The sequence below is a fragment of the Gastrolobium bilobum genome, unplaced genomic scaffold, assembly GCF_033153095.1.
Source record: "Gastrolobium bilobum isolate Gb01-03AN ecotype WA unplaced genomic scaffold, APGP_CSIRO_Gbil_v1 utg65947, whole genome shotgun sequence".
Lineage (NCBI taxonomy): Eukaryota > Viridiplantae > Streptophyta > Magnoliopsida > Fabales > Fabaceae > Gastrolobium > Gastrolobium bilobum.
The window spans coordinates 32,548-56,926 of NW_026899502.1; the positions used below are offsets into that span (position 1 = coordinate 32,548).

Genomic DNA, 24,379 nt, shown 5'->3' on the forward strand with positions numbered 1-24,379 from the left:
TTAAGGATGTACTTATCACTCACTCTTCACTGCACTCAAACTACCATAGGCTTGCCCATCTTCTCACTATTCATAGTAACAATGATCCATAAGGTAGATCAAAAAGGTTTTGGTATGATTAGCAATGAGGCTTGGTGTGTGGCTTGACTAAAGGTAAGGATTTCTGTGAAAGGGTAAGTTCAGATCAAATGAATCAGATTCAGATAAGAGGGAATTCACAGTAATTAATCAATTTCTTCCTAATTCCCTCAACTTTCTTCCTTTTCATTCCTTGTTCTTTTCTTTGAACCTTTCTTCCTCCTTTTCTTCCTGACACTTTGTGTCTTTAACAAAAAAATTTTCTTTTTCTTTCAGACACTTTGTGTCTTTAATACTTCCCTCTGTCTCTTCCAAACACTTTGTGTTTCATAACCTTTTCTTTCTTTTCCTTCTTTCTTTCTTATGTTTCCAACACCTTGCATTCACTTATTGCAAAAACACTTTCCTCCCCACAGAACACTCAATCCCTTATCACTTATCTGAAACTTTTAATCTGAAGGATTGGAATAAATGTGGTTCTTGGCTTGATAGACAACAGGCTAGGCTCAAGTGTTTCATGCAATTGGAACTTAAAGGTTGGCCATTTGACTTTCTGGTTCAAGAAGGAAATGCCTCTACCCTACACATCATCAACCATTTCAAGCAAGAAACAGGGCAAGTTCTAGAGCTATTCATGCAGTGAAGTGCTCTCTGAACAAAATTTTCTGTATAGGCTCAATTTCCTCACAGTTCAGAGTGTATGCTTGACTTTCTCTATATGCATCAAAACTAATCTTTCTACTCTTACACATTGAATGAGTCATGCAATCATTTCATTTAAGCTCAACATACAAGGTATAAGATTGTATCCTTAATTTGATCAATCATATAAAACTTTGATCAGTCAAATCCTCATGGAATTCCATATCACAACTGAAATCCAAATTCAATATTACAGCTAAAATCTAAATCACACAGAAAACTTAAAAAGAAAAAGAAAAAGATTGAGATATTTCCCTGTTTTGGCTCATCAATTTGTGTGACATCTCCATGATGTTTGCATGCCATTCATTCACACCCAATTCCCAGATTTAAACGTTGTTGTCCCCAGCAACTAATTCAAATCTGAAACAACAATGGATCACTGAAACACATTCATTTATAAACCAATAGCATCAGTACTATCATAATGTGCATCATGCAAAAACAGTGAATATCCCAATGTACTTAACTGAATTACAAAACTAAACTAACAGCAAAATAAAACTAAGAGAAAACTACCCAGAAACATGTAAATCATATGAGTGGACCAGCGCTAAAACGTTGAAATCAAGCGTTTTAGCGCTGGTCTCCAGAGACAAGTGCACATTGTTGTGCGTAGCCTTGCGCTAAAACGGTCACGTCTGAACGTTTTAGCACTCTGGACCAGAATTGATGAAAATATAAATTGCTGAAAAATAAAAGATTCAATCTCAAATATTAATGGTGTCTGTCAATGTTGAAGAAAAAATCCCCGGCAACGGCGCCAAAAACTTGTTGCAGATCTAGCAAGTGTACTAGTCGTACAAGTAATAAAATGATGAGTAAAGATCGTTCCCACGAGGATTTGTGTCAAGCACTGACTAACCATATGTACTTGAGTTGAATCAAACAAAAGTTCATAGATTGCATAGATTTCTTGTCACCAGAAACTACACTGAATTGAATTAAAACTTGATAAATAAATAAAATGTAAATTATAATGTAAACAAGTAGTCAAATGTCATTTTCCCTCAAACATGAATTTATAGATGAACCAATTTCCATTATGAATTATCTACCATGTGATGTTGATCAACCTTTTTCTTATCATCTCAAGATGTAATCCCTTACTACCCTGATAGACACATTAATCAGAAACCCCAATCTCTTGGTGATTCCTTTCTTAATACATGCATTAATTAATAAGGTCTTAAGAACACATCAGAATCCTAGCATCAATCCCTTGACTACTAGAACACTGATGATGAAGTTGTCAAAAATAGAGAAACAATGTAAACATGTCTGTTCTACACTATTCCTCAACATGAAGAATTAATCAAGACAACTTCATACAATCACATAATAGATAAACAAAACATCTAATTAACCATTCATAAATTCAAACTTGAGTTCCATTGAATCAGACTACAAAGGACTCTACTCAGACATAATTGAAACACAAACAAGAGAAGAAAGATAGATCAAACTCCATTGTCATGATAGTTGAGTCTTCAATCTCCAAGTACAATTACTTAGGAAATACTAACTATTACAAGAACTAATCCTAAAGAATTTGGAAATTCAGAGAAAATGAGGAGTCAGATCAGATCTATGAAAGACCTGATCTGATCTCCCTTCTCCTAGTGTGATGGGAAAAGTCAGAATGAGATATGATAGATTGGATCTGATATCTGGAATCTGTCAGAATGTGAAGGCCCCTTGTCCTTTTATAATTTACAGATTACAACTGAAAACTGACATGGGCGCTAAAACTCTCATTTCTGGACGTTTTAGCGCTCAACCTTGACGGATGCCCAACTGCTTTTAACTATCTTGGGAGCTAAAACGCTCAGTTTTGATGTTCAGGCGCTAAAACTCTCAGTTTTGGGCGTTTTAATGTTCAGCACCAGCATCTTTTGTGCAACAGGGCGCTAAAACGCTCAGTTTTGGGCGTTTTAGCGCCTAACACAGAATTTTTCCATTCTTCAGAATCTTCTTCCTTCTCTCTTTTGCTTCTTGAGCTTCATTTCCCTACAAAAACAATGTAAATTTTCAACATAAGCTTCAGAACTTGTATTTGAGAGATTTCCAGGACATTAACCTCTTTTCCATCCATTTAATCACACAAATTGATATTAATTCATGCTTAAAAACCTGATGAACTAAGGGTTCATCAGTAACATAGCATGCATATAACCATACCTCCATGGGACATGGTGGAACCACAACATGGCTAAACCGAAGACACGAAAGCTTACCTTGCAAGCTCACTATCCAATGCCAAGAGTCCACACAGCTCAAGTCCAACACACAACAGATCACAATCTGATTAGGACCAGCAAGCATATCAACACTCATAGCTCATAAGCATAAACATAAAGACTACATTTTCCTCTTACGATTTATGTCTTAAGGCTTCACACAAAGCCATAAGCCCTTAACCACTTGATTCTGACTTAGTTCAGTTAAAACAGAAGTTCAACTTCATCAATCTAGGGTCCACAAACCCCCAATAGCTACTGTATGAACAATGCAGCTACTGTTCTTCAAAATCCCAGAATATCTGAATATTCATCGGGGGCATATCCGGAATTCAATATTCGGATATCTCTCTTCCAATATCCGGATATCCATATCCGGATATTCAAATCCCCATATCCGGATATCAATATCCAGATACCCATATCCGGATATCAATATCCAGATATTCACAATGAAATATCCAGATTCTTCGTGTCAGAACCCAGATTCTGCTTTTCGCCAAAATCTAAACCAAAGGTCCAACTTTTACCGATTACAGAAGCTTAAACATGCATTTCTAGGTGTGTTTAACCTTACCCACCCTTAAGTTATCAACTTAGCTCATTACATGCATCAAGGTTCCATTTTTAAGCATTAAACTCAAGATCAAAGGTTGGTACAACATACCCAAGCTTCAAGCTCAGAACAAAAAGGCTCTTGGAGCTCACTTGACACTCCCAAGGTTCTGACTTCCACTGCACACGAAAATGGTGCTGAAGAATTGGTTTTTTCTTCACAAAGGTGGACACTTGGAGCTTCAACCACTAAGACCAAGGCTCCAACACTACAACCCACCAACTCAGCCCCCTCACAAGCACAACACAGCCACCAACACTCAGAAACAAGGTGCCAAACACACTCCCAATCACACACCCAACTGTTTACTCCACCAAAGAGAAGAAGAACTGGAAGAAAAGGTCACAAACTCTCACAATGGTGAAGAGACCAGGAAACAAGGCACAAGGCTGGTCAGCCACTCTCAAGTCACGTAGGGAAAGTTGTAAGGCCTAGGGTTTAGTGTCCAACTAACATATATGTAGCGGTTTAAGTCAATAACACACAGTATTAACTTTAATTGCTACGTTTAGCAATTTAATCCCAAACTTTGGATTCTTAACATACTCAATTTTACAAGAATTAACATATTTTTCTTATATTTTTCGGAGCACCTTTTCGGTACGCGCTTTTCATAGCCAGTATCAGTTTCTGGCACCAGTTCTCATTATTTTAACTTGAAACTCGTTTTACAAGTCCTATATATTATTCGAGGGATTATCACACGCTTATTATAATTTTCTGGGATACTTTTTCGGTACGCTTTTATACTGACTAGCAGAACCGGTATCTGTGCTTTTCGTCCGAAAAACGACTTTCATCATTCTTAATCACTTACTATAATTATTAGAGCCTCATAATAATTATTAGGGTCAATTATAGAATTATTTCCTAATTCTCATATTTAATTAATTAAGTCCCTTAATTAACGGTGCAGGTTTTTACTCCTTGCCTCCGCCTTTGAGGCTATAAATGACCTTCCCAAAAACATTATTTTTTATTTTTGTTATCGGGAACAAAAATGGATAGAAATAGTGTTGGACAAAATCGGTTTATTTTTTTGTTCCCGTGAATTAACCGGTTCAATTTCTGTACTGAGAAATAGAAAAAAGAATAAAAAAAATCTATTTTTTTTCCTGGACACAAAATGAGAAACATTTTTTTGTTCACTTTTCACCACTATCATTATCATCACCACCACCACAATCATTCCGACACGACCATCGCTACCATCGTTGTCGCTGTTGTCGTACCACCACCACCAATACCATTACTATTACCATGTCTCCGCCACTATTACCACCACCACGCCACCGTCGCCGCCACCGCCACCACACCATATGAAAAGGAAAGTAATGATCTGAAACTTTTTTGTACTTAATAGGAATGATTTTTGATTCTATTATTTATGGGTTTTATAAAAGTTATGTTGTAGGAAAAATGATTGTGTTATGTTATAGAGATTCGTTTTGCGTGTCATAGTTTTTTTTTTATCCAAAAAATGCGGGTCCCACAAAATATTATATGTGTAGGAAATTTTTTCTTGTCATGTTAAATGATGAATGCAAATCTCATTATTTATTGTGTTATCAAACACAATTCTGTAGATACAAGGTATGTTTTGATGATAACAAAGTGGCAACAACAAAAAGAGAAGAGCTTTAATCAAGAGCAAAAAACATCAACCATATGTGGATACTGAAGATGTATGATGTAGCCACACAAGAAGAGTGATGTCATATCAAAGTGGCAAGATCATTGGATTAAGAGCAACAAGGAACAATTAGAAGAGCAACACCAAGATCAAAGACAACTAACCATGGACAACATCTAAGAGAAGCTCAATATCATAACCATGGTGAAAAATGATCAAAACCAACAAAGTGCCAAGCATTGTCATATTCAACAAGTCAAAGCATCAAGTTCAAGTAAAGATCCAAGACACAAAGACATAAAGCTAAGTTTAAAATCATATTTGGAATATATCTTTAGGACTTAGAATATATGTGAGGGTATATGGTTGATTGCATTGCATGAGCTCAAAGTTTTTCTCAAAATAAACATGTTTTTCAAATTGCATAATCATAATCTTTATATACTTGAAAGAAATTTGAAAAATCCAAGGAAAAGATCCTTGACATATTTTATAACTTCAAAACAATTTTATCAAGTCAAGATCTTTCACAAAAACTGGTTGGAAGCAAGCTAGAACACATTTGAACCAAAAATCTGTTGCTTAATTTTGCTTCTGCCTTCCATACAACTTTTCGTATCTAATATGATGGATCTGGATCTTGTGTTCTTCATAAAAGTTGTAGATCTTTCTTTTATCTTTCCAACGAGACCAAGATCACATCAATCCGACAAGTATAACTCAAGTTATGCCCAAAATACGAAACAGTGTTCTTGCTGTCAATAAAGTATTCGAATACCTGATGCAGTATTCAAATACCTTATTAAGTATTCGAATACCACACGAAAAGTATTCGAATACTTGCTGGGAAGAAGGCCTATAACGGCCATAAACGGCTACAAATGAAGTATTCGAATACCACACAAAAAGTATTTGAATACTTACTGGGCAGAATGCATAAAACGGTCATAAACGGTTATAAACAGCTAGTTTTCAATGGAAACACTATAAATACATTCCTTATGACCCTAAAACGAAGAGATCACCATTCCTACACATCTCAATGATGATTTGAGAGCTTCTACACTATCATTTGCATATTCTTTCATATCTTTCAAAGATCAAACATATTTGAGCTCATATCTTGAAAATCCATATACCCATAGTGCTTCAAGTTGTATATCCACACTTTGAGAGTGTATATTCATTTCCTAATATTCTCCTTCTTGTATTCTTGAGTTGAAAGGGTTGTGAGACCCATTATTTGAGAGGTAGCCAAATACCTAAGTAAATTTGGAGTGAATTGTAAGGTTACCAAGTACCTGTAAACTTGGAGATTGAAAGGTATCCAAGAACCCGAAATCTTGGAAGATTGTAAAGGTTTGTCAAGCACCCGTGAAGCATGACCATTAGTGAAAGAGTTGATCGAGCGGCTTCAGTCTGGACGTAGGTCACAAGTGGTGGTGACCGAACCAGGATATATTGTGTTAACAATTCTCTAAACTCTAAACTCTTTATTTCTAGCACTTTAATTGCTTCTTTGATATCTTGTATGTGCTAGTATAAGTTCTATAATTGTGATATATTATATATTTTGGATTGTCTGAATGTATGGATTAGCTTTTCACATATTAAAGTTTGCTTGAAATGATTATTTAGAAACTAGAAGGGGGCTTTTGTGAAAATTTTGTAATACTCAATTCACCCCCCTCTTGAGTATGGAAGCCACATTCCTAACAAGTGGTATCAGAGCCTAGTGCTCAGTTAGAGGTTTAACCACCTAGAGTTAAAGATCCTTGTTGAGGCTTCCAATATAATTTAATTTTAAATCAAACAAAAAAATGCAAGGCTTTGAATGTGATAAACCACCATTCTTTGATGGTGAGGATTTTGAATATTGGGTGAAAAGAATGGAAGTTTTTATTCAATCAATTCATATTTATATGTCGCATGTTGTAGATGAAGGTTTTTTATTGAAAATAGAAGAATGCATGAATGATTTCAATAAAAGATGTTTTGTCTTCAATCTTGAGGCTATGCAAATGCTTAGAAAAAGTGTATATGATGATGCATATGCTAAGATTAAACATTGCATAAATGCTAAAGATATATGGGATACTCTTATTGCTATCTATCTTGTCAATGATGATTTTGTGCATAAAGATGCATATAGAGAGCAAGAATTGCAAAATCCATTGGAAGAAGAAAAAGATGATAAATGCACTCAAGAAGGGATCGAAAGGGATCAAAGAAGCTCAAAACCTCTTTGTGACAATGATGACATTCAAGTTGAGGTAAACCTTGATTATAATCCTTCACATGATAATTTGCAATGTGCGTACGATGATTTGAATGATAGCTTGTTGAACTTGAAAAATAGAAATTTGGCTTCAATACAAAGTATATGCTTCATTGAAAATCAAATTGAATCTTTGAAAAATATATATGATTTTCAAGAAGAGAACATATCCTTGAATTATGAATCCTCAACCATTCTTAAAAATTGCATTGATGTTGATAATCAAGTTGAGGAACTATCATCCAAACTTTCTATAATTGATAATCTTACATGCTCATATTCCATGTTTGAAAATGAAAATAATAATGATACTTTTGTACATGGAAAACCTATAAATGATTGTGGAAATAATAGTTTGAATAATGATAATAACAAGAAAGTCAGAAATTTGAAAGTTGAGAACAAGTTATCTTGCAAACACACTGTATGTAATTATTGTGGTAAAGTAGGACATATTTCTCATTTGTGCTATCATAGAAGAAATTCTTGTTTGAGAAATAAATCGGTTTGGGTTGTCAAAAATTCTATAAATGTTATTCCTAACCCTCAAGGACCGAAGATGAAATGGGTACCAAAAAGTCCTCCTAGCTTTTCCAATGTGCAGAAAATTATTCAAAATGATGGACAAAAAGGTCAAGAGAAAAAGAAATCATCAAAGAAAATGCTTCATAGGCCTAATGATGGAATTATCAATCAAAGAAGTAATGGAACTTTAGCCAAAGCTTCTCACTTGCACAAGATGGAACCCAGAAGGTTCAAAATCCAAAAAGAGAAGCAATGGATAAGAAAAAGTCTCCACTTGATTACAAAGGCCAGGGTATCAAATATCTTTACCTCTTATGCTTATTCACATGTGAATCCAATGAATATGAGGTATATATCCTTTAGGCCTTAGGTAATGGATAAAATCATGTGCTTGGTTTGAATGTTGAAAATTATGAGTGGCACATGATTATATCTATAGTTGTTCACTTATATGTTGATTTCTGACATAGCTGAATTGTTTTACGCATATCTTGAGTTACAGAAATCATTTTTAAGTGAAACCAGTGGCATTACTAAGATAGCTCAATCAAGTTTAATACTGGAAATCTTTAGAATTGTTGTATATGTACATTGTTCCAGTTGGTCAGGTGGTATTCGAATACTTTTAAGTAGTATTCGGATACTTTTTGTCTCAGTATTCGAATACTTATAAACTGGGTATGTTAAAAAAATGAGTTATATTTATCTCATTCAACATGAAATAAACTAAATTCTTATACACACATAATAAAGGTTGATCCCACCTTTATTTTTTCTTTTTTCAATTATTTGTGGATTCCTCTTATAATTTTATGTCATTAACATGAGATAACTTATCTCTATCAACATAAGAAAAACATTTCTCTAAAAAAATATATTCCTTGTAGCAGACTAGCAGTTGTATACGATAAGGAGATAAACAGAATCATACTAAGCCCACTCCTCCCGTTCCCAATTGTTTCCTTTGGTCTCTTTCTGTTATTATTCAGTGACCACAAAGCTCTTTTGGGCTTGTGCCCACCAAAACAAACTAAAAGATTTCTCCAAAGTTCCACTTTTTATCCCTCAAAGATCCAAACTCAGTAGATCTCTCTTCTCCATTTTCTCTTTTCTGCTCTTAAATTTCATCTTTTTTTATAAGGGTTGGAATATGAGGAGAAGAACCATAGATTTTCGAAGGCCAATAAGGAGAAGGGTTCAAGATGTGGTGTGGAAGCAATGTGTAGCGTTGTTGTTCTTTTCCTTATTTATACTCTCATCAAAGGGAGCAACATTGAGTAAACACACCCTATTTATCCTCAGTAAACCATTTTTTTTAATTTTAATTTTAAATTTTATTGTTTGCGTTTTCTCAATCAGTTAATATATTTCTTTTCTTGACTGCTGAAAAATTGTGTGGTAAAAAGAATGCAACTTTGTATTTTTGGAATTATATACTATGTCTTTTGGAGTTTGTATTAGCTGGAAATGGTTGCTAGTCAATCTTTGTAATTTGTATAGAGAGGGAGTGACTATTGTCTTTTTTGTGAGCAATGAGACTTGGGAATAACGGTAATTAGGGGTGTGCAAAATAATCAAAAAACTAAACCGAACCATGAACCGAACCGAACCGAACCGAACCGCCTTTAAAATAACCGGTTTTTAAAAATCAGTTCATGAACCGAACCAGTTTTTAGAACCAGTTTACGAACTGAACCATTTTGAACCGAATCGAACTGTTTCCGAACCGAACCGGACCGTTTTCAAACCGAACCAAATTGATTTTTATAACTTTATTTTTTAATTTTCTAAATTTTTTCTTTTCAAAATAGGATCGACCCGAACCGGTGCCGAACCGTTTCTAACCGAACCGAACCATTTAAATCAATTCTGTTCGATTTTTCAAAAAATTCGGTTCGGTTCGACCCATGCACATCCCTAACGGTAATGGTGCTCTTGATGGGGTAAGATTTATGTATTTCTGTATCGCTATCTTTCTTTCTTTTTTCTTTTCAATGTCTATTATCAGGGTCATCTTGATTTTCTTGGATTCATTATTCATGTACATATGTGTGCAAAATTTGGCATATTTAAACTATGCCAGAAGATTTTTGTTCAATGTTCTTTTGGTGTTCCTTCCTGCTATTGTTTGTAAGGAGAAGGATTTAGGGGGTGAATTGAATCGAATATACTAGATTGAATAACAAAAGTTATAGACTATTTTCATTCAATGATCACTTTTTCACCGGTCAGAACTTGAGCCCTTAATGATTTGGTGTAGCAGTTTTATGCCAGACAAGATTTTATATATGGCTGGATCTCATAACTCGTCAACTACAACACAATTTTTTTTTTTATTAATTGCTAGTCCAACTTGGCTCACTGACATTTGGAAGATCACAATAATATACTTTCAAACATCAAAACCATCAACGTATAGAAGACAAATTCTAGTTGTTACCCTTCCTTAGGAGTGAAGACAAACTTCACTTAACCATTCGGTTAATCCATATCTTGCTACTAATATGCTAAAATGATTAAATTTTGTTCATACTTCATTAACAATATTTTATTAATTATTTATTCTTAATAAATTTTAATTATTAGATTGATCAAAATCAATGTAATAAAAAAGGAAAAGGTTATAATTACTACTTTTTTTCTTACTACTTGTTACTACTAAATTTTAACCGTTGATTTTCGCCAATCTAACGATTATAATTTATTGGGTCACACTTATTAATTAATTATTAATTCGAATAAATTATAACCGTTAGATTTACGAAAATCAACGGTTAAGATTTTGTAGTAACAAGTAGTAAGAAAAAAAAGATAATAACTATAACTCCTCCCAATAAAAAATTATAAAACTATGAGCCGGCCCAAGGTAATTCGAAGCGGATCTTGCGCGTGATCATTGAGATCTCACGTACGGTGGGTTCCGTTGGTGTGATAGACGATCACTACCGGAAAACTCAATCGAACGGCAGGGAGTGTCGCCACGTGGAAAGCATCAAGCGGGTTGTGGAAAAAAAATGAAGGTGGGTTGCACGCGTGTGGGGCTGCATGTGGTGCTGTGTTAGGAAGTGGTAGTGAGGAGGACACTGAGAGATTGAGGAAATATGGGTTTTATGTGGGGATGATGCAAGGAATGCTGCTAAATGGATTAAGGGAAGAAGTTGAAGAGGCAAGAAATTTGGCACTCACTGAATTGCAATTTTTCAAGGATAGGGATATTGATGCAATTTCTAGTTTCATTAATGTCTAAATCTTGATTGATTAATAAGAAAAGCAATTAAGATTATCCCAACCCAACTCAAACCTAGTATATAGTTATTCGATTATTGCTCATGTGCAGGGAGCAATGTTTTGCTCGCCCCCAACTAGGGGAAAAAACTTTGATAAGAGTGAATTTAAAATATATATTATTGTCATGCTCTAATAAATAATATTTATTTGGAAAGTTATTTGTTCCTACTAGTGTCATCTTTTGTTAAAATAAAATAAAATTATGCACTTAAATTTCAAAGTATTTTTCGAGAGAGATTTATAGAACCACGTTGCCCTTTTTTTTATGAGGTCTCTGAAGATCAATGGGTCAAGAGATGTGCACCATAGCAGTTAGTTGCATAGGAGACAAGAAGTATTCTTCACAATTTGTGCCTTGTGCAAATGACCAATGAGTTTGCTTAATATTTCACAGCACCAATTATTGAAGCCAAGCGACATTCATGATGACAATTCATAATTATTAATTAATACGAAAAGGACTCAACCTGAAGGGATATATAAAGCTCAAAAATGAAACTTGTGCGAAAAGAGAACACAACAACACTGTTGGTGTTAATTGATTCAAAGATAATTCTTGTATGGAACGAAGTAGAAGGAACTACTAACCCGTCAATCCTTGGTTTTGATTAAGCTGAGATTAATTCCATCAACTTATTGCTTACACAGATATGGTAAACACATAAAATGCTCTGTACCATACATATTTTAAAACAAGAAAGAGATGTCCAAGTTTTACCATTTTCGCTCTTGCTAACTAATTTGTGGTCAGATATACAATTGTGGAAGCAGAAATTTGACCGAAGTGATATAGTTTTAACAATGAAGATGGATCATGAAACATACTTCCTAACAAATCAAATTGAGGCTTAATACAACAATAACAACGATGTCTTATCCCAGGAGGGGGAGTTGAGTACATGAATTATAATCCATGCCATTGAATTCTATAAAAAAATAAAACTAACAAGAAAACCATTTAAAGCAAGGTTTTTTTTTTATGATATCTCGTAAAGTTTTGCGAGTCTTCCTCTACCCTGTTATTCAAGAACAGTGAGGATCCAAATCCTCATCTAATATAATACCCTTTGTATACCTTCCTCAATCAAATCCAGGAGATCCACCAAATAAGTAGGCCATCACATTGGTTGGTATGGCAAGAGGGATATGTGTATCCGTTATTAACTCAAAATTCTTCAAGCTAGTGAAAGGAGAAGACCGACCACACCGTAGAGGAGGATGAACCACAGACAGAACCTAGGAAAAATCAAAGACAGACAAAGAAGTTAGTTCAAAGAACGGTAAACAATCAACTATTAATTAATTCAATGGCTTTGGTCATTGGATCGACAAAGTTGTAACACCCCAAATTTCTAACAATTTATAATAGCATAAATAAATTCAATAATTTTATAAATAACAGCGAAAGTTCAAAATGATCAAATTTGGGAAGTGTTACCGCCACACTTGTACAAGGACAAGTGCAAGGCTAACTCTATTACATTCAAATAAAAATCTAAGACTACAGTTTTTTTTTTTTTTTTTATACATAATATTTATGACAGCTAGAAATATCCGAGTCGTGATCCTCACTGCCCACAGCTAGCCCTATCCTTTGCAACATGCTTCACTGAAAATCTGCTCCCCCGCAGCCGCAGGATCATTACAGTCAAACAAACACAAAAGTCAGCAAAGCTGGTAATCCCAATCAAGATACAAAACGAGGATAATATAACCCAATATCAATCAAGACATTTATTTAAGAATAATCAACTCAATTAATATTTCGAATATGTCATTTATTCATAACTCAAGCAATATTCAAATATGTCATTTAATCATAATCAAGTAATAATTCAAATAAGAAGTTTAATCATAAATCAAGCAATAATTCAAATAAGTCATTTAATCATAACTCAAATCAAGTATTAATATCATTATTAATCATGTTTAAGATTATTTAGTCCATTTAGTGTATAAGGGTAATTGTCAACTAACATATTTAGCACAACATTAATCATATATTACATAAATGGTAATATTCACAATTCAATGACATTCATCATAATCAAATCAAATGACGTTTCATTATTAATCATGTTTAAGTTCATTGTACTTAGTGGGAAGAGAACCATGGTAGACCCGGGAAACCCTGCCGGTCTACCTCGTGACCCGGGAAAAAACCACTGTTACCAGCCACGTATAATCAAAATTGGCCATAATCAATTCACATCTTCCTAGTGTGCACACCTCTTCCCAAAGTTGCTACTAGTATCCCGGGAAACCCTGCCAGATACCACTTTGGAAAGAACGGATACAATCTTTTTCACATCGAAGGCATAAAGCCCAAAAGTTGTGTTCATCACCTTGGAGGTACCATCCCAAAGCTATCCTCCCACTATTAATTATTACAATCACACACAATCAATTCAATCTTGTCACAATTCTCATAATTGTCAAATAGTTTTCATGATTTCCACATCAATTTAATCAAGATTATAATTTCCAAAGTCAATCTTTCAATAATATCATAATTTCCAAATCCATTATCCAAGAATATCATAATTTTCATATTCAACATCTACCAGGGTAAAATTCAAATCCAATCATCATATCATAATTTTTCAAATCAAAATTCAAATATTCATATCTATTAGGATAAAGCCAAAATCCAATAATTAATCCAATTAATTTATAGAGGTTAAAATAATTTAATTTAAATACCCTAAGGGTACATATAATAAATGAAAACATTCTAAAATTTCCTAAGGATTAGGATTACATATACATCAAACATATAACTATCTGAAGATTAGGATACACACAATAAAAATTTCATACACAACGAATCTACAACCACCTAGAGATTAGGATTACCTGGTCTCCGTTTTCGCTAACTTCTAGAAAAAAAGAGTAATTTGAGGCAGAGAACCGGTTGGTAATCAGAAGAATATAAAATAAAATAAACTAAGTTTTTGAACTAAGAAGAGAGAATAGTAGAGGAGAAATGTTGAAGAGTGAATTAGTTTGGTTAGGCTAGACCTCTATTTATAGTTGAAGTTTAGGGCTTATACATTACTGACTCAATGCTGACTCATCATATCTAAACAATCTATGTTTGTTGACTCATCATATCTAAACAATTTATGTTTGTTGACTCATCTCATCATATCTAAACAATTTACGTTTGTTGACTCATCATATCTAAACAAATTACTAATCAATCATTACTAATCAAACATAAATACATAAATCACCAATCAATTAATAAATCAATTAATCATAATTTATCATATAATATATATATATACATATAATTATATATTATCACATAAATCAAATAATATTACTATTATTATCTTACCTCTTATTATTTTAACTATTATTAACTCATTAATTAAAAATATTAAATACAAATATTATTAATTACAAAAATACTAAATATCATTATTATCCAAAAATATTTATTATTATATTATTATTATTATTATTATTTTATTAAAAGAAAATATGGGGTATTAAAGTAATATACTTACATGAATGATACGAGGTGATAAGGATACAAACTTTGCACTCCCCATCGCTTCAAACAATTTACTCAGCTTAAGAGACAAATTAGTGGCCTTGGTGAATTCTTCGTTGGGCCGAAAACCGCCTAAATCAATATTCACTCTCTCTACAAAGGAAAGGTTTCCCTTAATGAAAAAATCACAAAGATAATAGTTGTCACTATATCTAAAAGATTGAATCTTTGGAGTAAAAAGCTCAATCGCAAAGCCTGATTCCTTTCGCATATTGGATATGGTCAAGTCCGTCAGCTGGGGAGCATGGATTTGAAACTTGTGAATATTGCCAACGTAAGAACAATCAAGTAGGGACAGACACCTCAAATTGGGACAACCGCTGAAAGGATCATTCTCATGGACCAGATACTCGAACTCGCATTGAAAAAGATACAAGTGTTGTAGGGAAACAGAATCAAACATTGCGCTGTTAGTTACTATGCCTGCCAGGTGCAGGGTGGTGAGGGAGCGACAAGCAGAGAGTTGAGGTAGATTCCAAATAAAACATTTAGTAGTGATGCTCAGATCCTGAATATCTGTTGGTTTAATGTAGTCAATGATGGAATCTACGATGTCCACATCATCAAGAACATCAAGAAGATCGTCGAACACGAGTTTAAGCATGTTGAGATTGGTGGAAGCGTCTCTACGGGACAACACATGCTGCACGAAACATTGGAAAAGGACAGGATCATCGAAGGACGAGTCGAGGAAATTGACGACGGGGAGTGAAGTCCAAAGGGACCTCCATCGCTTGCTGAGAACACTCGTCTGAACTGCTATTTTTGCGTCCGAAAAAGAAAGTATGTGAAGGATAATTTCATCTGGCAAGTTACTTAGTCTGTCCTCCTTCACTTTTCTCTTCTTCTTCTTCTTCTTCTTTGTGTTTATGTTTTCTTGTGTTTCCACCCTCCAACTCTCCTCCTCAATCGAAGCCTTCATCTTCCCACAAAAGAATCAAGAAACGCAAGAACCTCTTCTTTAATTTCTTTCTCTTTTTCAATCGTTTAATTAGAGCTTTTCTACTCCTAATTTACAGTTGCTAGCTGTTTATATAGATATTGATTTCCTTGGCAAAACTACCCCTTTAATCCTAACTTCAAAATTTTTTGCCAATCTTTTTGAAATCTTTAATCAATTTTACATGATTTTGATATGATTTTCGAAATCTTTCCAAATTTAAAAATATTAAATTTATTATCAATATAACTGATTTGGTAATTGAATTTTTTTCTTTTAATTTTGACCCAAAAAATTTAAATATTATATATTATTTAGTAAATCATTTCATAATTATTTTTACATTTAATAAATAGCTCTAACATTCAAAATATATACAGATGTCAAAATTGACTAGCCAGTCCCATTTGGTCCAAGCCCGTGTGGGTTAGGGTACAAAAGCCCGTAGGAACAAATGAACCTCAATAATAAAGGCCCGGCCAAAAGCCCTATTGGTTAGGGCCAGCCCGCCAGCTATCTAAAATTATAATTGTATAATTTTTTTTATCATATTCAATACATTAAAAAATATTTTAACAAATAAATATTTAACACTTTCTTGACATATTTTATACAAATTATAAATTTTTTTAATAAAATAATATTTATACACAAATATACAAGTGAAAATCTAAATAAAATTTTAATATAAATGAAAATTTAGTTACTACTTTTACTAACTTCATTATTAAATGATACTATCAAATAAAGATTTTCTCAATGGGAATCATAAAAGAATAGAACAAATACAGTGGAAAACGAAAAGTAATGATGGAAAAATTATCTTAATACCAATATTGAATAAATGTTCTTAATATGCTATATATTTGAAAGTAAAATCATTGATTTTTTAATATTACTATAGTTACAAAAAAAAAATTGTTATTATTATCCACAAAATTACTATAGAACATTGTATACAATATGTTTTAATACAAATTTGGATATATAACATGCTTAAATATCAATAGAATTTTTTTTATGCGCATATAAAAATATCTGTCAAAACATATCACTGTTGAAATATTCATTTTTGTTGTAAAATATTATAATGAACTTTCATATGGTTTATAACACGAGACTCTTTGGTTTTCATGACCTTTGATATATTCTATAACCATCACACTAAAGGTATGTTGAATTGTAATTGTAGAATACATTCAAGGAGGTTGTTGTAACGCCTCAATTTAATAATCGGATTGTTAATTTACTAATGGTATAAAAACACATAGAACTTGATTACCGTAGCAGAAGACTTACTATTTTTTTTGTTGCAATTTATCAAAGTAATTTCACGATGCATCTTTTCCTTTTAATTCATTCCTATACTTTGCTATATCTATACTATATGCCTTGTATCAATAAACTGTACAGTCTCATACTCGTACAAAATTTCAAATTAAATTTCATGTGATCATAATCAATGACCAATGACTATACAGATATGATAATTTATACCATTCCGTACAGAGTCTAGCGGACAGCATAACAGCTGTAAACTGGACAATTAGCACTATTTAATCTTGTACCTGATAACAGACAATTCCATATCCAATGTATGTAAACTGAAATATGGCTCGGTGCCATTCAGATTACATCTACCGTGTACAAAACATAAACATAAAGATCATGTATCTACAATATACAAATACCCATAGGCAAACACATGCCTATGAAAATGCATGATCATATACTTCTTGCACTAGCAAAACATGTCTATCCAGACATTCAAAACAACTAAGTGTCCATTCCTATTGAGTCCTTTATCCTCACTGCACTGGTCTTTTTCCCTTTGAAGGTTCTCTTGCTGCTGATGTACCTGTAATTTAAATTACAACCCCATGACGGGGTGAGAAATGAATCCTAATAAGACTCTGGGTTTAAGGAGTAATCTCCACCCATGAGTTCACTTTCTGTATGAAAGGTCAGATATAAAGCATATAATACAACATGCAATCCAATCAATTTATCTCACTGAATTAATACATAAGCATTATACTTCCTCACTGATAATAATACAGAAGCATTTGTACTTTCCTGCCTGATGATAATACGAAAGATTCATACTTCCTTGCCTGGTGATAATACGAAAGATTTATACTTCACTCATGACAATGTTACGGAAGAATTTGTATTTTCCACTTGTTACCATAACGGAAGCATTTGTACTTCCCTATCCCACTTTCTACCTGTCTACTTGCATTATATCACATCACAATATCAATGTCTATAAATTAAACACATTATATTACAAATTCACATTACAATACCATTGTACATAATTTAAACACATCATCAATGTATTTGTCTATATGAATGCACTTATACTATCTCACTGTCAATCATATATACAATTTAACCATCATCCATAATGGATTTTGGTGGAACAACAAAAATAGAGAAAATTCTGAAACCAAGAGCTTACTTGTAAAAACTCAAATCCAATGCTTACTTGAACCCCAAGAATTAATCCAATGCTTCTAAAACTTTTTCTTCAACCTATGTACCATCAAAATATAATTAATACCAATTCATGCCACCAAACAAGTCATAGACAATTTCTCAATATTTTCAAGATTTATTACTTATTACTCATCACCTTAACTACAAAACTCTAATATAACCAACCTATATACAAGACCCAAATAACATTTCATGCATTTTCTTTGGTTCTAATACTAACCAATCATCATTAAATGTCCTAAAGATCATGGTTTTACATAGCCCATGAATTAAACACTTGATTTGAACAATTAATTTTAGGGAATTATGACTCTTCTGTTGCAGGTAAGTCTTTCTCTTCTGTCGGTGAGATAAAAAATTACGTGGGGCCAGTGTATAACAAAAAAGAAAAAAGAAAAGTTGTTTGGCACAGAAATCGAACTGTCAGCCGAAGATGTTTCTTCTTTCCTGCTGCATAAGACTAATTTATCCCTTAATTTTATATGGCCGAAATGCACACCTCATTTTCCAACATTGACATCCTGTGTCATTTAATTCACGAAAATTCCATTTCAACTCTGATTGATCTGAATACTTGATATGTTATAGTAGACACATGTTTCTTTAATTTGCAACAAACCAATCTTCATTTGGATTCATATAGCTTCAGATATGATTTTTCTAAAATGTCATCCCCAAATTGACATATAACCAAGTTCATACATCATTTTCACTTTCTTTGATTGTTCCACCACTTGAATCTTAAATCCAATCATACCATGACTTCAATTTCACTTTGAAATTATTACAAACACATGGTGTACCCTATTTAACACTATATGGCCGATTGGTTTCTTGAAAAATTACTAATCCCACAAGCTTATTTTTAATCCTTTCTATGTACAATTTTACATAGATTTAACAACCAACCTCAAAACCAATTAAAACCACATGAAATAACATCAATTAATCATGATATTGTCAAACCCTAACCCGTCATAAAATGCTTAAAAAATAACTTCCAACCATCAAAATTTAGATGTAATACCTTGAATAGCTTCCTTGAACATCATGCTTTCTTTTCCACCAATCAATTTCTCAAAACCCTAACTTTCTCTCTAGATGAATAGTACCAACCCTCTTTGAATGAATGTTTCTCTCACTACAAGGCTCTTCAATAAGAAAAGAAAGAGTATTTAGGTTCACAAGACCAAAAGCTACAACTTTTATGTAATAGGTTTTATCTAAAATTGCCTAGAACCACTTGAACTCTCAAGCTCTCTCTCACTAACCTATGTCACGACCATGGATGAGATAAGATGAAGAAAATTTTGTGGTTCCCTTTAGGAGCAAGAATATGACCGGTTATTTGTTGAAAAAAATCACTAAAGTTACTTAACTTTACACTTTACAACTTTACATCAAAGCTTAGTTCCTATTGGTTGCTTTTCTTCACAATAACCTTGTCATCACCTTGTAAAGATTCTAGAATACTTCTACAAGAAAGAACCACTTGACTTTGAAGAAAGATGACTAGGATTGCTTACTTGTCCATTTGACACTTTTAGACTTTCAAACTTTCCATTCATTGGTCCATTTTTTCAAGACTAGTCAAACTTAATTCTAATTAGTTGGTCAACACTAAACTTCGACTTTTAAGAATATATAACATACAAGGTCACAAAGAACCAGTTTACGAACTGAACCATTTTGAACCGAATCGAACTGTTTCCGAACCGAACCGGACCGTTTTCAAACCGAAACGGACCGTTTTCAAACCGAACCAAATTGATTTTTATAACTTTATTTTTTAATTTTTTAAATTTTTTCTTTTCAAAATAGGATCGACCCGAACCGGTGCCGAACCGTTTCTAACCGAACCGAACCATTTAAATCAATTCTGTTCGATTTTTCAAAAAATTCGGTTCGGTTCGACCCATGCACATCCCTAACGGTAATGGTGCTCTTGATGGGGTAAGATTTATGTATTTCTGTATCGCTATCTTTCTTTCTTTTTTCTTTTCAATGTCTATTATCAGGGTCATCTTGATTTTCTTGGATTCATTATTCATGTACATATGTGTGCAAAATTTGGCATATTTAAACTATGCCAGAAGATTTTTGTTCAATGTTCTTTTGGTGTTCCTTCCTGCTATTGTTTGTAAGGAGAAGGATTTAGGGGGTGAATTGAATCGAATATACTAGATTGAATAACAAAAGTTATAGACTATTTTCATTCAATGATCACTTTTTCATCGGTCAGAACTTGAGCCCTTAATGATTTGGTGTAGCAGTTTTATGCCAGACAAGATTTTATATATGGCTGGATCTCATAACTCGTCAACTACAACACAATTTTTTTTTTTATTAATTGCTAGTCCAACTTGGCTCACTGACATTTGGAAGATCACAATAATATACTTTCAAACATCAAAACCATCAACGTATAGAAGACAAATTCTAGTTGTTACCCTTCCTTAGGAGTGAAGACAAACTTCACTTAACCATTCGGTTAATCCATATCTTGCTACTAATATGCTAAAATGATTAAATTTTGTTCATACTTCATTAACAATATTTTATTAATTATTTATTCTTAATAAATTTTAATTATTAGATTGATCAAAATCAATGTAATAAAAAAGGAAAAGGTTATAATTACTACTTTTTTTCTTACTACTTGTTACTACTAAATTTTAACCGTTGATTTTCGCCAATCTAACGATTATAATTTATTGGGTCACACTTATTAATTAATTATTAATTCGAATAAATTATAACCGTTAGATTTACGAAAATCAACGGTTAAGATTTTGTAGTAACAAGTAGTAAGAAAAAAAAGATAATAACTATAACTCCTCCCAATAAAAAATTATAAAACTATGAGCCGGCCCAAGGTAATTCGAAGCGGATCTTGCGCGTGATCATTGAGATCTCACGTACGGTGGGTTCCGTTGGTGTGATAGACGATCACTACCGGAAAACTCAATCGAACGGCAGGGAGTGTCGCCACGTGGAAAGCATCAAGCGGGTTGTGGAAAAAAAATGAAGGTGGGTTGCACGCGTGTGGGGCTGCATGTGGTGCTGTGTTAGGAAGTGGTAGTGAGGAGGACACTGAGAGATTGAGGAAATATGGGTTTTATGTGGGGATGATGCAAGGAATGCTGCTAAATGGATTAAGGGAAGAAGTTGAAGAGGCAAGAAATTTGGCACTCACTGAATTGCAATTTTTCAAGGATAGGGATATTGATGCAATTTCTAGTTTCATTAATGTCTAAATCTTGATTGATTAATAAGAAAAGCAATTAAGATTATCCCAACCCAACTCAAACCTAGTATATAGTTATTCGATTATTGCTCATGTGCAGGGAGCAATGTTTTGCTCGCCCCCAACTAGGGGAAAAAACTTTGATAAGAGTGAATTTAAAATATATATTATTGTCATGCTCTAATAAATAATATTTATTTGGAAAGTTATTTGTTCCTACTAGTGTCATCTTTTGTTAAAATAAAATAAAATTATGCACTTAAATTTCAAAGTATTTTTCGAGAGAGATTTATAGAACCACGTTGCCCTTTTTTTTATGAGGTCTCTGAAGATCAATGGGTCAAGAGATGTGCACCATAGCAGTTAGTTGCATAGGAGACAAGAAGTATTCTTCACAATTTGTGCCTTGTGCAAATGACCAATGAGTTTGCTTAATATTTCACAGCACCAATTATTGAAGCCAAGCGACATTCATGATGACAATTCATAATTATTAATTAATACGAAAAGGACTCAACCTGAAGGGATATATAAAGCTCAAAAATGAAACTTGTGCGAAAAGAGAACACAACAACACTGTTGGTGTTAATTGATTCAAAGATAATTCTTGTATGGAACGAAGTAGAAGGAACTACTAACCCATTCAAGAGTCAACACACGTGCCAAATCATTATAAAAAATTCAGGAAAAAAAATTACTATTGTGTTACATTTTTATTTTTGTTTTTGTTTTTGTCAATCCTTGGTTTTGATTAAGCTGAGATTAATTCCATCAACTTATTGCTTACACAGATATGGTAAACACATAAAATGCTCTGTACCATACATATTTTAAAACAAGAAAGAGATGTCCAAGTTTTACCATTTTCGCTCTTGCTAACTAATTTGTGGTCAGATATACAATTGTGGAAGCAGAAATTTGACCGAAGTGATATAGTTTTAACAATGAAGATGGATCATGAAACATACTTCCTAACAAATCAAATTGAGGCTTAATACAACAATAACAACGATGTCTTATCCCAGGAGGGGGAGTTGAGTACATGAATTATAATCCATGCCATTGAATTCTATAAAAAAATAAAACTAACAAGAAAACCATTTAAAGCAAGGTTTTTTTTTTATGATATCTCGTAAAGTTTTGCGAGTCTTCCTCTACCCTGTTATTCAAGAACAGTGAGGATCCAAATCCTCATCTAATATAATACCCTTTGTATACCTTCCTCAATCAAATCCAGGAGATCCACCAAATAAGTAGGCCATCACATTGGTTGGTATGGCAAGAGGGATATGTGTATCCGTTATTAACTCAAAATTCTTCAAGCTAGTGAAAGGAGAAGACCGACCACACCGTAGAGGAGGATGAACCACAGACAGAACCTAGGAAAAATCAAAGACAGACAAAGAAGTTAGTTCAAAGAACGGTAAGCAATCAACTATTAATTAATTCAATGGCTTTGGTCATTGGATCGACAAAGTAATATACTTACATGAATGATACGAGGTGATAAGGATACAAACTTTGCACTCCCCATCGCTTCAAACAATTTACTCAGCTTAAGAGACAAATTTGTGGCCTTGGTGAATTCTTCGTTGGGCCGAAAACCGCCTAAATCAATATTCACTCTCTCTACAAAGGAAAGGTTTCCCTTAATGAAAAAATCACAAAGATAATAGTTGTCACTATATCTAAAAGATTGAATCTTTGGAGTAAAAAGCTCAATCGCAAAGCCTGATTCCTTTCGCATATTGGATATGGTCAAGTCCGTCAGCTGGGGAGCATGGATTTGAAACTTGTGAATATTGCCAACGTAAGAACAATCAAGTAGGGACAGACACCTCAAATTGGGACAACCGCTGAAAGGATCATTCTCATGGACCAAATACTCGAACTCGCATTGAAAAAGATACAAGTGTTGTAGGGAAACAGAATCAAACATTGCGCTGTTAGTTACTATGCCTGCCAGGTGCAGGGTGGTGAGGGAGCGACAAGCAGAGAGTTGAGGTAGATTCCAAATAAAACATTTAGTAGTGATGCTCAGATCCTGAATATCTGTTGGTTTAATGTAGTCAATGATGGAATCTACGATGTCCACATCATCAAGAACATCAAGAAGATCGTCGAACACGAGTTTAAGCATGTTGAGATTGGTGGAAGCGTCTCTACGGGACAACACATGCTGCACGAAACATTGGAAAAGGACAGGATCATCGAAGGACGAGTCGAGGAAATTGACGACGGGGAGTGAAGTCCAAAGGGACCTCCATCGCTTGCTGAGAACACTCGTCTGAACTGCTGTTTTTGCGTCCGAAAAAGAAAGTATGTGAAGGATAATTTCATCTGGCAAGTTACTTAGTCTGTCCTCCTTCACTTTTCTCTTCTTCTTCTTCTTCTTCTTTGTGTTTATGTTTTCTTGTGTTTCCACCCTCCAACTCTCCTCCTCAATCGAAGCCTTCATCTTCCCACAAAAGAATCAAGAAACGCAAGAACCTCTTCTTTAATTTCTTTCTCTTTTTCAATCGTTTAATTAGAGCTTTTCTACTCCTAATTTACAGTTGCTAGCTGTTTATATAGATATTGATTTCCTTGGCAAAACTACCCCTTTAATCCTAACTTCAAAATTTTTTGCCAATCTTTTTGAAATCTTTAATCAATTTTACATGATTTTGATATGATTTTCGAAATCTTTCCAAATTTAAAAATTTTAAATTTATTATCAATATAACTGATTTGGTAATTGAATTTTTTTTCTTTTAATTTTGACCCAA

At 33.5% G+C, this 24,379-nt stretch overlaps 2 protein-coding genes and 1 long non-coding RNA gene across 3 annotated transcripts; all 3 read right to left on the minus strand.

Annotated features, from left to right (window-relative positions):
- Positions 1-12,440: 12,440 nt before the first annotated feature.
- Positions 12,441-15,844, minus strand: LOC133290761 (putative FBD-associated F-box protein At5g22720). The gene is made up of 2 exons (XM_061488876.1): positions 14,876-15,844; positions 12,441-12,596 (listed from the first exon to the last, which is right to left on the minus strand). Exons 1-2 carry the CDS (start codon positions 15,842-15,844, stop codon positions 12,441-12,443), a joined length of 1,125 nt encoding a protein of 374 aa, XP_061344860.1.
- A 1,483-nt stretch (positions 15,845-17,327) lies between these two features.
- On the minus strand, positions 17,328-19,697 carry LOC133290765 (uncharacterized). The gene is made up of 3 exons (XR_009748736.1): positions 19,392-19,697; positions 18,327-18,400; positions 17,328-17,720 (listed from the first exon to the last, which is right to left on the minus strand). It is a non-coding gene; the product is annotated as an uncharacterized LOC133290765 (long non-coding RNA).
- A 3,137-nt stretch (positions 19,698-22,834) lies between these two features.
- Positions 22,835-24,069, minus strand: LOC133290762 (putative FBD-associated F-box protein At5g22720). The gene is made up of 2 exons (XM_061488877.1): positions 23,101-24,069; positions 22,835-22,990 (listed from the first exon to the last, which is right to left on the minus strand). The coding sequence occupies exons 1-2, from the start codon at positions 24,067-24,069 to the stop codon at positions 22,835-22,837; spliced, it is 1,125 nt and encodes a 374-aa protein (XP_061344861.1).
- Between the last annotated feature and the right edge of the window lie 310 nt (positions 24,070-24,379).